The following is a 13,738-nucleotide window of genomic DNA, read 5'->3' as shown; positions in this document are numbered from 1 at the left end:
TTGGAATTTTACTCCCTTTTTTTTTTTTTCCCCCTGTGATTAGTCAACAGAAGAAAAGTTAGAAAAGTACTGATTAAAATTTGCAAAAAGTTTCATCTGTGAAAGATGGGGAAGGACAAAACTTTTCTACCTCAAGAAAAAACAAAAACAAACAAACAAAAAAAAACCCTGAAGCCTGGGAGAAATATATAACTATATTGATACCATAAACATCGTGTAGAGTAGTCATCGGGTCAAAAATCTCAGTATCTTCAAGACAGGAATGAGCATTCAAAGCTGAATGTGTTGAACAACAATTTGAAGGAGAATCTTTGTTTTTTAAGTACTTCTTTCTGCCAAGGAAACAAAGTAATTGGTCCTGCTATGCTGGACGTTGTCCTCACCACCAAGGAGAGGCTAATAAACAGTAAGTTCATGGGCAACCCTGGCTGCAGTGATTACAAAATGGTGGAGTTCAAGATCCACAGTGGGTCAAAGAGGGTGTGCAGGAAGCTTGCTACTCTGGACTTCAGATAGGCAGACTTTCAACTCTTCAGGGAACTGCATGGCAGGGTGACATGGAATAAAGCCCTGGAGGGAAAAAGGGCCTAAGAAGGCCAGTCAGTTTTCAAGGACCATCTCCTCCAAGTCCAGAAGTAGTGCATCCTGAGAAAGAGGAAAGCAGGCAAGAATGCCAGGAGGCCTCTGTGGATCACCAAGGAGATCGTGGACTTACTTTGGTTCAAAGTCTATGGGAAGTGGAAGCAAGAACAAGTTACCTGGGAGGACTGCAGAGAAGTTATCTGAATAGCCGGAGATCAGGTTAGGAAAGCTAAAAGCCAGAAAGAATTAAATCTACTCAGGGACATAAAAGGGAACTAGAAGAAATTCCATAGATGTATCAGTAATAAGAGGAAGACCAGTGGAATTGGTGGATGGTCACACACAGAAAGTTGCGGTCAATGGCTCAATGTCCAAGTGGAGACCAGTGATGAGTGGCCTTCCTTATTGATCAGTGCTGGAACCGGTGTTATTTAACCTATCTTTGTAGGTGACATGGACAGTGGGATGGAGCACACCCTCAGCAAGTTTGCAGATGACACCAAGATGAGCAGTGCAGTTGACATGCTAGAGGGAAGGAATGCCATCCAGAGGGACCTGGACAGTCTTGAGAGGTGGTCCCATGCCAATTTCATGAAGTTCAACATGGCCAAGTGCAAGTTCCTGCACCTGGACCGGGATAATCCCAAACACAGATAGAGACTGGGTGGAGAATGGCTTGAGAGTAGCCATGAGGAGAAGAATTTGGGGGTGTTGGTTGATGAAAGACTCAACATGAGCCAGCAAGGTGCACTTGCTGCCCAGAAGGCCAAACGTGTCCTGGGTTACATCAAAAAAAGTGCAACCAGCAGGTCAGGGGAAGTGATTCTGCCCTCTACTCTGCTCTTATGAGACTCCACCCGGAGTACCGTGTCCAGTACTGGGGCTCCCGACAGAAGAAGGACGTGGGATTGTTGGAACCGGTCCAGAGGAGGGCCATGAAAATAATCAGAGGACTGGAGCATCTCCCCTACAAAGACAGTCTGAGAGAGCTGAGGCTCTTCAGCCTGAAGAAGAGAAGGCTCCAGGGGACCTTATAGCAGCCTTCTAGTACCTGAAGGGGGCCTACAGGAAAGCTGGGGAGTGACTTTTTATAAGGGCATGTAGCAACAGGATGAGGGGAAACGGCTTTGAAGTGGAAGAAGGTAGATTTAGACTAAATATTAGGAAGAAATTCTTAACCGTGAGGGAGGTGAGACACTGGAACAAGTTGCCCACGGAGGTTGTGGATGCCCCCATCTTGCAGGCATTCAAGGCCAGGCTGGATGAGGCTTTGAGCAACCTGGTCTGGTGGGAGGTGTCCCTGCCTATGGTGGGTAGGGTGGAACTAGATGATCTTAAAGGTCCCTTTGAACCCAAATCATTGTATGATTCTTTTAATAGCCAATTAAATTCAATGCCACAAAAGTAATTTACTCAATGTGACTCTTCTGTTGTTTCTCTTGAAAAAGTCACAAACTGTAGAAATACTAAAAACAAACTATGTTACTATTCCCTCAGACTAATCTTTCACTACTGTCAGGGAAAGAGAAAGAAGAGAATGGGACAGATTTGATATTATTACCATAGTAACACACATTAATTTATATTGAACTTCAATTTCAAAGGAATCATAACTTCATAGTATAACAGTAAATACAGAAGTTTTCCGTCTAGAAACCAGATTGCCATTTCTGCCTCTCTCAGAACTGTTCCAATCAAAGATATAATGAATTTACTGCATAAAAAAGAATACGGACTCATGCTATTTTAGACTGGAAATGCAAAATACTTTATTAAAATCGTTTGTCTACTAAATGTAATAGTAAAGCTCCCTCTACTGGAAATATCGGTGCACGAAGGTAACATCTGAAGGAATCTTTATAAAAAGTAAAACAATGTACTAGAATTTTTCTATGACATTTAGACATTCTGAATAAGAGCCAATAAATGACTCCTGAAAGATAGTTCAATCTAAGTGAACTGAAGAAGCCTTATCTTCAGTTTAGTAAACAGCTTTCTTGGGATGGCTAATTCTGTAAATCCTATTTAAGATATGTTATTTGTCTTAACAGCAGATCTTGTCATCTTCAAATTATCCAGCTCCATTTGATTAACATTATTATTTTGAATGAACTTACAGTTGTTTCATCCTTTAATCCTATACTGCAATGTTTTTCATAAGAAATGTCTAGTCCTCTAAAGACATTTATGTTTAGAGAGATGCTAAAAGTACAGGAACTTTCCCCAGATGCTACTGACAATGAGAACAGAGCAATCCAAAACCAACTTAGATTGCCTTTATAAGATGAATGAATTTTTCTTCTGCTTTTCTGCATCATGGCTACCTACATTTTTCTCCTAACATTTTCTATTAGTCAGTTATCAAGGTATAGAAAGACAAAAATTTTACTACATTCTTAAATGAGGCCAGACCTCAGTAATAACAACACTTAGCAGAAACAGGGATAAACAGAAGCCTATTGCAAAGCAATCTCAAAGACTTTGTGACAAAAAGACACAGTTGAACTTCATTCTGAGTTTGATTTTGCAAATAAATTTGCAAATAACATGAATCCAAAAAGGGATACAGTTGCATTGTTGCCTCCCTCCTGTCCTCAGTTTTAATAGTGATACGGTAAGATGAAACAAGCGGAACACACTGCCACCAAAGGGGCAGATGTCACTTCTCTATTAAATCCCTGCTTACATTTTCTCTGCAGTTCACCTGGCCGCAAAGAAAGCCTGCTCAGCTCAGTAAGCCAGATTTGTTTTGATCTGCATTTTAACTGATACGGTTTCCTGTGGAATGGTGAAGACAGTACCAAAGTGATACAAGGGGACAGGAAAGACACGTGACCACAGCAGCATGAGGGGAAGATCCAACTCTTCAGTGAGCAATGAGGATGGCTCAGTCATATTAACAGCACTCAGAGGAAAGAAAGTGAAAGTCCTTGGCTTCTTGAGCACTGGGACTGCTTCTCCTTGACTTTGAATATATATAAATGTATATTTGGCAGAGCAGGGATATTTCCAATTAACTGTGTTTGAAAGGGTTTAGTCTACCTTTACAGGCATCCTTTGGATTACATAACAACTCCTTAACCTCAGTGACAGCTGTCACTATACATGAAATTTTCCTAATCAAGAATATAGTTTTCAGATATATATTTTTTTTAACTTGGACTATTTACTGAGAGAACTGAGGGCACACCAAAAGTCTTTTTCTTCAGATCCATGCATCCCTACTTACATATTTAAGGTTACACACAAAGTGACGAATTTTCAGAATAAGAGAAACACAGATATGCCCACAGATCTCCATATATCTTCATTTCATTTCACTTGAACGTTATCACTGTCAATGAGCCATTCGGCTATACTACAGCTTTAGTTTTGAACAGCTTCTGGTAAAAAATGTTACTTTAAAAATCAGCTGTTGACGTAATGCTCAGTTTTACCATAGCTAGTAATAGGATTTGGGGATTTCAGTATAAATAGTATACAGACCTAAGAATAGTTTGAAAAATCTAGATAATCCTATATGGTCACTCCAATCACCTTTTTCTTCTTCCCTTCTAGATTCAAAAGATGTTTTTATTCTAACTTCTTAAAAGCTTTAATGAAAAAGTACACAATTTGGATTGCTGCTCTCAAATTTCTTTTGAAAGTGATGATACCCAAAGTTTTCATTTTCAGTAGGAATCGTTTGCAAGAATCCTGTTTAACAAGTTTTTTAGTATCTGAGTAAAATAAATCATCTGAGATGAGGGTATGATCTTGAACTGATTGACAGACTGTCATGAAATGAGTTTGTCCTCTGATAAAGACAGGGAGCTTTTGCAGCAACTGAATTTTTAACTGTTCTTTCCTTTTCTCCCTATACCAAATACGAATACTAAAGGCAGAAGTAACAGTAAGAGTTGTAGAGATGATGGTTTCCAATACCATATTCAAAATTTCTAAAACATTGTATATTTTAAAAAGTTTGCTTGTTTTTTTTTTTTTCCTTTATTATGGCTATCAGTGATAGCAATATTTTATTTTTTATTCTCTGGGGAAAAAAAAATTCTCATTTTGTAATTTCAGACTAAAAAAATGGAATTATTTTCATACTTATATTCCACTATTTACTCTGACACACTGTTGGAGAGATTTCCAACAGTAGTTTGGTCAAATAACCCATGTAACAATGGTTCTTACTATATAAAAATTACTAATAAAGTAAAAATGACAGTCATAAGAAAGAAATCAAATGAAGTGCCCTGGAACAGGCTAATTATGTATGACGGTCAGGAAGAAACTTGTCTCGTACTCAGTAAGATAACCGGATTATGCTTTCTTCTAATTTGATAAACCCAAAGTAGGACTGATGACAAGAAATGAACCAGGGTGTACAACAGTTTCTACATATCACATTTTCTCCTATCCTATTCCTATGTCAAATGAGACAAATGAAATGGAGAAATACACAACAGCCAATCACTTTTGTTACTTAAGAGTAAAATAACACACCCAGGAAAATCTGGAAAGACCGACCATAAAAGGATGAAAACTGTATCAGCATACACAGTGTTACTAAAAAGCCAAACAGCATCTATTTTCAAAAGATACATGAAATTCAGAATTTCTTCAAAATTGTACTAGTTTAGGAACTCACTAATTTAATAAGTTGAGCCTAAAAGAGATATGAATGTTTCCAGTTCTCTTTGATGTTATATCTTTCATCAGAACTCTGAACTTATGGTCACGTCACTTCATCTTGGGATGCAACACATACTTCAGTACTTATTCAAAGTTATTTTTCTGATATCAAGCATGTATACTACTCTCATTTTTTAAAATCAAGGAATCACAGAATAACCCTAGTTGCAAGGGTCCCACAAGGACCATAGAATCCATATCCTGGCTATACACAGGACAACCCCAAATCAGACTCTACGTCAGAGAGCACTGTCCAGACACTCCCAGAACTCCAGCACACAGCCCTGGGCAGCCCGTTCCATGCCCACCGCCCTGTGGTGCAGCCCCTTTCCCTGACCCCCAGCTGCCCCTCCCCTGACACAGCTCCATGCCGTTCCCTCGGGCCCTGTCGCTGTCACACAGAGCAGAGCTCAGCGCTGCCCCTCCGCTCCCTGTGAGGAGCTGCAGCCGCCATCAGGCCTCCCCTCAGCTCCTCTGCTCTGTGCTGAGCACACCGAGGGGCTTCAGTCGCTCCTCATACGTCTTATCCTCTACACCCTTCCCCATCTTTGTAGCCCTCCTTTGGATGATCTCTCATAGCTTTATGTCCTTATACAGTGGCATCCATTGCTGCATACGCTGCTCAAGGTGAAACCACACAGCAGAAAGCAGGGCAGGGAAACCCCTCCCCTCTCTGGCTGGCCCTGATGCACCCCTGGGTACAGTTGGACCTTTTGGCTGCCAGGGCACATTCCTGACTCAGATCCAACTTGCTATCAATCAAAAATCCTGGATCCCTTTCCATAGGACCGCACTCGAGTCTCTCATCTCCCATTCTGTACACGAACAAGAGTTACTTCATCCCATTTGCAGAATCTGGCACTTGTTAAAATTCATGTGGTTGGTGACTGCCCAGCCCTCTAATTCATCAAGATCTCTTTGCAAGGCCTGTCTACTCTCAAAGGATTCAAGAGCTCCTCCTAATTCAGTGACTTCTGCAAACTTCTTTAGTATACGTTTGATTCCTGTGTCCGTTTTAAAAAACATTGAGAAATGCCCTGAAAATTGAGACTGGGGAACCCCACTAGTGACTGGTGATCCCATTTAAATGTAACTCAATTTATTATAACCCCTTCACACCCATCCATCAGCTAACAGTTTACTGTAGCTAGCTGTATTCTGAACATTTTCTCCAGAACAATATTATGAGAGACAGTATTGAAAGCTTTGCTGAAATTCAAAAAAAAAACACACCTACTGGGTTTCCTTGGTCAACTAGGTGGGTAGCTTTGTCATAATGGAAATTAAGTTTGCTAAACAGGACTTTCTGCTCAGTGTTGGGTTTTACCAATGACTGCACTGTATTTCAAGTGTTTTTCAGTGTCTCTCAGAATAATCTTCTCCATAATTTTACTAGGCACTGAATAATAATAATAGCAGAATTACATTAAAATTCTCTATTTGACTTTCACTCCTAACACAACAACTATCAATCTTTAGGCATACATATTTTATCAGAGGATATTGTTTTCTTCCTCTCTTGACTCAAATGGATCCATTGGTGTTTGACACTGATCTACTGCCAGCTAAGCCAGCACTGTATTTCTTATATACCTTCCACTACAGCATCTATTTCCATATGTAAGTGAATTCTACATAGTAACACACTGACTTACAACGTATTTTCTTCACTATATTTGTTCGTTGGTTTTTTGTTTTGTTTTGTTTTGCATTTCGTTTGCCTCTGTGTTCCACTTTTAGTTCCTGCAAGATTTAACTATAATGCTGATGTCATCTAAGTCTACAACTTCCTACAAAATCTCTGTAGAAGTCATTTGTTTTAATGAATTTTTATCACATGAAATACCATTAAAACAAAATATCTATTGGTTGGCTTCAAGTTTATGGTTAAAAAATCAATAATGATAATCTAATTCTTTTTGCTGAACTTCACTTTATAACTCATAAAATAATGCTAGGATTTATACACATGCTAGCCTCAAATTTATGGTAATATTTTTCACAATAATGATAATCCAATTTCATGCAAAGAAATTTATTTTATGGCAGAATACTGCTAGGGTGAGACTGTATGCTGGAGACAAAAGCTTCAAAATGTAGACAAATGTTTGCATTATTTTTTTGGATTGACTACTATTATTTCCTCCTCCCAAAGGAGCTTTGATTTACTTAGAATCTTGCAGCTTCTCTCATCATTACACGTAACCTTTTCCAGCCCTTTGCTTCCACCTTTATTCTCTCCAGTGGCTTGCTGTACAATATCACATCAAATTACTTAAAATTCCGCTCAGTTAGATTTTCATTTTATATTTTAGAAACTTTGCTTACATAACCATTAAGGCACTCTGTTAGGCTCACAATAGATGACTATTTAGCATTTCCAAAATACAGATTTAAGGACTCATAAAACCTACTTATTTTTACAACTTTTGCATTTGGGTAGAAAATTACTTGCAAATATTTTATACAGTCATGGAATTCATCACAAGCCAAAACTAATAATTTTGAAATCATCTGCACATGAGGTCAAACTCCCTTTTTCCGCTTCCGTAGTATTTTATAGTTATCAAATCTAATGAAAACAGAAATTCTGATGAGCAGATGAGCTCATATAGGATGGTCAGGAAAGCTGCAGAAGAAGGAAGGAGTCTTCTGTTTGAATTACTGGAGCTTCCAAAAAATCCCAGAAGATATATTAATTAGATTTAAAAAAGGTGTTCACAAGGAAGGCTGTTCAGATTACTGAAAAAACACAAACTGCTTTATAGAATGGCAAGGCACACTGACTTCTCTACTCTTCCCTGGGTCCTATAATGCAATCTCTTCCTTGAACACAATGATACCACCTTGAACAGAGTGATACTACCATGTCTTTCCTTGCAGACAGAAAATTCTACTTAACTCCCACCTTAACCTGTATTGCAACCAAAGTCCTACTCTGAGGTCTCACACAGAGAACAGTTGATTATTTTTCTCTAAGAAAGAATTTATGTGATTGAAGAGAGATGCCACATCTCTCCTTAGTTTTCTCTTTTTTAGTCTCATAAGTCCTGTTTTAAAAGCTTTCCTCAAAGACAATGTTTTCCTAGCCTTTGATATTCTTGTTTTTCTCTGGACTCAGCATTCCAACAAAATTATGACAAACAACTATTTCTTAAGAGTTTTTTGTTGTTGTTTAGAGATTCTCATTAAAATCTCTAAAAATATGCTAAATTTTTAATGCATTTTGTCATATGGTATTCTAGTTTACTCACTCATTCAAAACTTTAAAAAGTATTTATTATATACACAAAAAATTAGTTAACTAACAATTTTTCTGGTACTTACTGTACCAGGCATCACCCCAAAGGCATGAGACAAACCATTTTACACAAGCACCCTGATACCCTCTGTAAACTGATGGAAAGAGCTCTAATCACGCAGGAAACTTCCCATTCACATCTGCTGATTGAGATATTTCAAAATGCACTGAAGGATTTGCAGTACAGTAATACATGTCATATTTCATCTTCCAAGTAAGACAAACACAACCTTGCAAAATAATATACGTAAGTTTATTTGATGATTTTTGTATTTTTTTAAATGTTCAGTGTGCTGTATCGGTTCTAGTTTTATATGTACGTTAAAGATTCTGCTCAAAGTCACAGATAAATTCTGTATTATAACAATAGATATTTAAACTATTTAGGCATCCATTAGGGTATGCATCTCTGTCATTACTAGCAGACGGCTATTTGAAAAATGTTTTCTAATTATCACATATTCTGAGTCACGCAAATTTACTACAGAATGGAAGCTTCCCTCTAAAACTTTCTCCTGACGCTCCTGATACCGCTTTCAAGCTCCTCAGACATAAGAGACATTGATCACTGTTGTTGCCCAAGGAGATACTAGCTTGTTACAATCACATTAAGACACTCAGAGTTTGTAAAGTATTTCATCAATGGTATCTATTAGAGCTAATACTATACATAAAAAGAGGTTATCATAATCTTACATTTCTTCATACTACAGGAATCCTGAACTGTATGGAACTGAATGGGCTTCCAACCATGCATGGCATGCTATGCTCTTCTTTTACAATTAGCTTGTAAAATTGACCGTCAAGCAAAAGGATAAGCACAGCACAGAAGGTCAAGCACAGTGCAGCACAGACCTGTACTTACTCAGGTTAGCCATCACACGGACTTTTACCTCTTTGATGTACAATAGTCTTCTGCTTAGGAGCATTACAGAGGTCTACTTTTTGGTAGAACGTAAGTAAGCTCTTCAAAGTAGATTGAGATTACTAAATTATAGAGCTGTTAAAAAAAAAAAAGGCATTTAAATACCATACCTGTAAGCACCACTGTGTGTTCTCCACCACAAGCAACCTTATTAACTTTTTCCATAATTCCCAGTACTGGCTGTGGGACTCTACTGTTCTTTAGCTGCTCAGGCAATAATCCCAGCTTTCCATTCTCAGGTTCCCCAAAAGTATAGAGTTCACCATCTCCTGTAAAAATGCAGAACAGAAAAGCAGAAGCAAGGTTACATTGTCAAGACAGCTGCAGACACAAGTCAGTAATACAGAAAAGTATATGAATGTTACAGGACAGCTGAACATATTTGTAGAATGATTAAACAGTTGTGCAAAGCAGTATGCTTTAATGGGACATGGAGGAGCAAAATTTTAACACAAATCTCTCACCAAGATAAGAATCTTTAGTCTGCAAGAAACACCACTAGAGAAAAATAAAACCACATGCATCCTTTTTGGAGAGGTTATTATCCCCTCTGTAACCACTATTTTTATCAGCTGAGATTGTCTGCAAGTGTTTCAATTAAAACAGAAAATCACTTTTTTCTTGTGAGATATAGAAAAAAAAAAAAAAGAGTAATTGACATGAAACTGTGTGAGGTCTAGACAACAATAAATGAATTACATGTCCAACAACAGTAATTCCATGGCATGAACTCCACCAAAATTAAGTTATAAAATAAGAGAATACCGAGAGGTCTTTACAAATATATTCCTGCAGCACCTTTCTGATCTTGTACATAATTACACAAAAGATCCTTGTCATTTACCCAGACTTTCTAATCATTCAGTTCAAAATCAGTCCAATCCCAAGTTTGGGTAATTTATTGTACATTCAAAGTTTCCTCTGTTTCATCTTTTCCAGTCACCTCCTTTATTTTTCACTGCTATGTAAGTCTGAATTACCATGTATATCCTTCTATAATAGTTACAGAACTAACGTATAAAATGTACTTTCCATTGCAATATTTACAATTTATATATTCCCACCTCTATGTACATTTCTGACTTCCTGAGCTAAGGAGCCTCTCGCTATTGTAATAGGCCAGAGTGAGGTTTTCGGGGAAAATGCTTCCTTACTGTCAGGAAAAGATTCAAATTAATAGCTGAGTGTTCTCCAGAGAAGACTAATGATATCTGTGGAATGATAACTTCAAAGCAAATCATGGCCCACAGTATTAAAAAATATTTACCTGCCCCAAAATCATACAGCACGATTTTGTAAGAAAAAAATTATTTTTGTAATCTCACCTGGATATGAAAAACCACAAGGATAAACAGAATTCTCACATGGAGTGAATCTAAGACAACAAAATGTTTAGACCAGGATAGGAGCTGCCAGTTCAAGGAAAATTTGAAGAGAAAGCTACATGATAAGAAACCACATACTTACACTCAAGTAATAAAACTCAGTCATTGGAAGCATCCACATAAAATATTTTTGGGAAAATGTGAAATTGTGAGTCCATACAAAATGCATTTTTGCTATCAGAGGGATACATTTAGTATTCATAAATTTGCTTTTACAGAACTCAAGAGGCATTCCTATTGCACTGTGTACAACAAATGCTTGAGAATTTCTTATTCAAAAGCTACAAATTCCTTGTTGATATGAGAGTTTAGAAATGCTGTTTCTTGTCCACAGACAATGAAAACAAATGAGCTCACAGTTTCAAAGCAGAAACCTTGCTTAGATGTTCAGAATTGCCCAATAGAGAAGTCCAGCTCTCCACTGAACAATGGTGGAGCCTAAGAAGATAAGCTTTTTTTTCATAGTGTAGCTCTTGAATTTGTTGCTTTTCCTTACACTTTGTGAGATCAAAACTTAAAAGTTTGGGAATCAAAGTTCACTGGCAATGACCAAAAAATAAGTTTACATGGAAATAGAAGACACAGAAGATTTAAAAGTAAACCAGATGTTTAGTAAATGTAAAGTAGAAAGAATGAAGCTATGCATACATCCTAAAAAGCAAAGAGATCAGCCAAATGAACAAAATCAAGTTAATAAAAAAGAAAGTATATAATTCAAAATAAAAGGAGTTTTATTAAAATTTGGATGTAACAAGCCAAGACAGGTAAGAAATTTTACCTTTTCAAATTTTTAATTCTGAGAATGAAAAAGTTAAAATTGGTGTAATTTAAAAATGTGTTTTTTAATTGAAGTTTCCTGAGCTTTACTATGGTAATAGAATCATAGAATCTTGGGTGGTAAAGGGACCTTGAAGATCATCTAGTTCCAACTCCGCTATTGTGGGCAGGGCTGCCCCCCACCACCTTAGGCTGGCCAGGGCCCTATCCAACCTGTTCTTGAGTGCTTCCAGGGATGGGGCACCATAGCTTCTCTGGCAGCTGTGCCAGGGCCTTATCACCCTCTGAGTGAAAAATTTCCATGTAACGTCTAACCTAAATCCTCCTCTTTCAGTTTAATGCCATTCTCCCTTGAACTATCAATATCAGACAATGTACAAAGTTAGTCTCTCTCCCGCTTATAAGCTCTCCTTAAGTACTGGAAAGCTGCAACGAGTCCTCCCTAAGCCTTTTATTCTCCAAGCTAAACAAGCCTAGTTCCCTCAATCTTTCTTCATGAGAGATGCTCCAGCCCTCTGGTCATCTTTGTGTTTTTCCTCAGCATTCACTTCAACAGCTTCACCTCTTTCTTGTGTTGAGGAGAGGCTTCCTAAGGTCAGAATAGAGGTGGACAATCACGTCCCTCTTCCTGCTGGCTACCTCTCTTCTGATGCAGCCCAGGATACAATTGGCCGTCTGGGCTGCAAGAGCACACTGTTGGCTCATGGCCAGCTTTTTGCCCACTGGAATCCTCAAGTCCTTCTCTGCAGGACAGCCCTTAATGCACTCTCCTTCCAGTCTGTATACATATCTGAGACTACCAACACAAGTGCAACATCATCTTGTACTTGTACTCATCAGGTTCTTGTGGGATCACTTTCCACGCCTGTCTAAATCCCTCTGGATGGTACTCCTTCCTTCTATCATGTCAAGTGCACCATTTAACTTGGCATCATCAGCAAACTTGCTGAAGGTGCACTTGATCCCACTATCTAGGTCACTGATAAAGATATTGAATAGCATCAGTCTCAAGATGGACTCCTGGGAGACACCAGTCATCACTGGTCCCTACAGATCTGTTGACCATAATCCTCTGGCTGTGACTATCCAATCAATTCTTTATCCACCAAACAGTGCAGCCTTCAAATCCATATCTCTCCAATTTAGAGGATGTGATGCTTGACCATGTCAAAGGTCTTACACAAGACCAGGTAGGTGAAATCAGTTGCCCTTCCTTTGTTCACTGATGCTGTGACTCCATCACAGAAGGCCACCAGGTTGGTCAAGCACAATCCGCCCTTGGTGAAGCCATACTGGCTATCTCAGATCACCTCCTTATCTCACATGTACCTTAACACAGGTTCCAGGAGGATCTGCTTCATGACCTCTGCAAGCACACATGTAAGGCTTGCTGGCCTGTAGTTCCAAGGTCTTCTTTTCTCCCTTTCTTAAGAATGAGAGTGATGTTTCCCTTCTAGTCATAGGGATTTTGCTTGGCATCCACGACTTTTCAAATATGATGGAGAGTGGCTTGGCAACCAATATGCTCATTTAAAATTATCTTTGGCACAACTGAAAACTGAGCAAGAATTTCAGGCAGCTTTATTATGTGCAAGTATGAGACAACTTGTTACTATCATGTTTTCGTTAAAGTCATCTGGTAAAATCTAGTAGATAAATTAAATTAAAGTTGTTTTTCCTGGAAAACTCTTGTCAGTGACTTTTTTTTTTTTTCTTTCAAGGCGCTTGGCTCTTGACTCACACTCTTGCAGAACAGTGACTACAGCAGTTGGTGTGTAGACAGCAGCACAGAAACTGCTGTTGCCAGGACCTTCCATAAGAAGAACAGCTTAATTCTGTTCCCATGTGTTTTGTCATCAATTCCCAAGGAGAAAAGGCCAGCACTTCCCTTTCCATTTCACCTCCTTTGGAAGTTCCTGAGAGCAATGAGGTCAACAAGGGGCCTGATACATTCAGAAAAACCTCACGCTACCATGTGTTTTAATAAAACAGTGCTTCTACTCAAATCCTCTCAGAGGAAATAATTCTGGAGCCGTTACTCTGATCTCTGATATATGTTACCTTTGCTGGTGGCAGTCCAAGTAAAGC

The 13,738-nt window shown here is 38.4% G+C and overlaps 1 protein-coding gene across 1 annotated transcript in view; it reads right to left on the bottom strand.

Annotated features, from left to right (window-relative positions):
* The window catches only part of RPGR (retinitis pigmentosa GTPase regulator), a 49,006-nt gene that overhangs the window by 14,688 nt on the left and 20,580 nt on the right, over positions 1-13,738 (bottom strand). Inside the window, exon 8 of the mRNA XM_031556735.1 lies at positions 9,599-9,757. Within this exon, the coding sequence (XP_031412595.1) occupies positions 9,599-9,757 (159 nt within the window). The remainder of the gene's footprint in view (positions 1-9,598; positions 9,758-13,738) is intronic.

The sequence above is a fragment of the Meleagris gallopavo genome, chromosome 1 (assembly GCF_000146605.3).
Source record: "Meleagris gallopavo isolate NT-WF06-2002-E0010 breed Aviagen turkey brand Nicholas breeding stock chromosome 1, Turkey_5.1, whole genome shotgun sequence".
NCBI lineage: Eukaryota > Metazoa > Chordata > Aves > Galliformes > Phasianidae > Meleagris > Meleagris gallopavo.
This window is presented reverse-complemented; position numbering and strand designations above follow the sequence as displayed.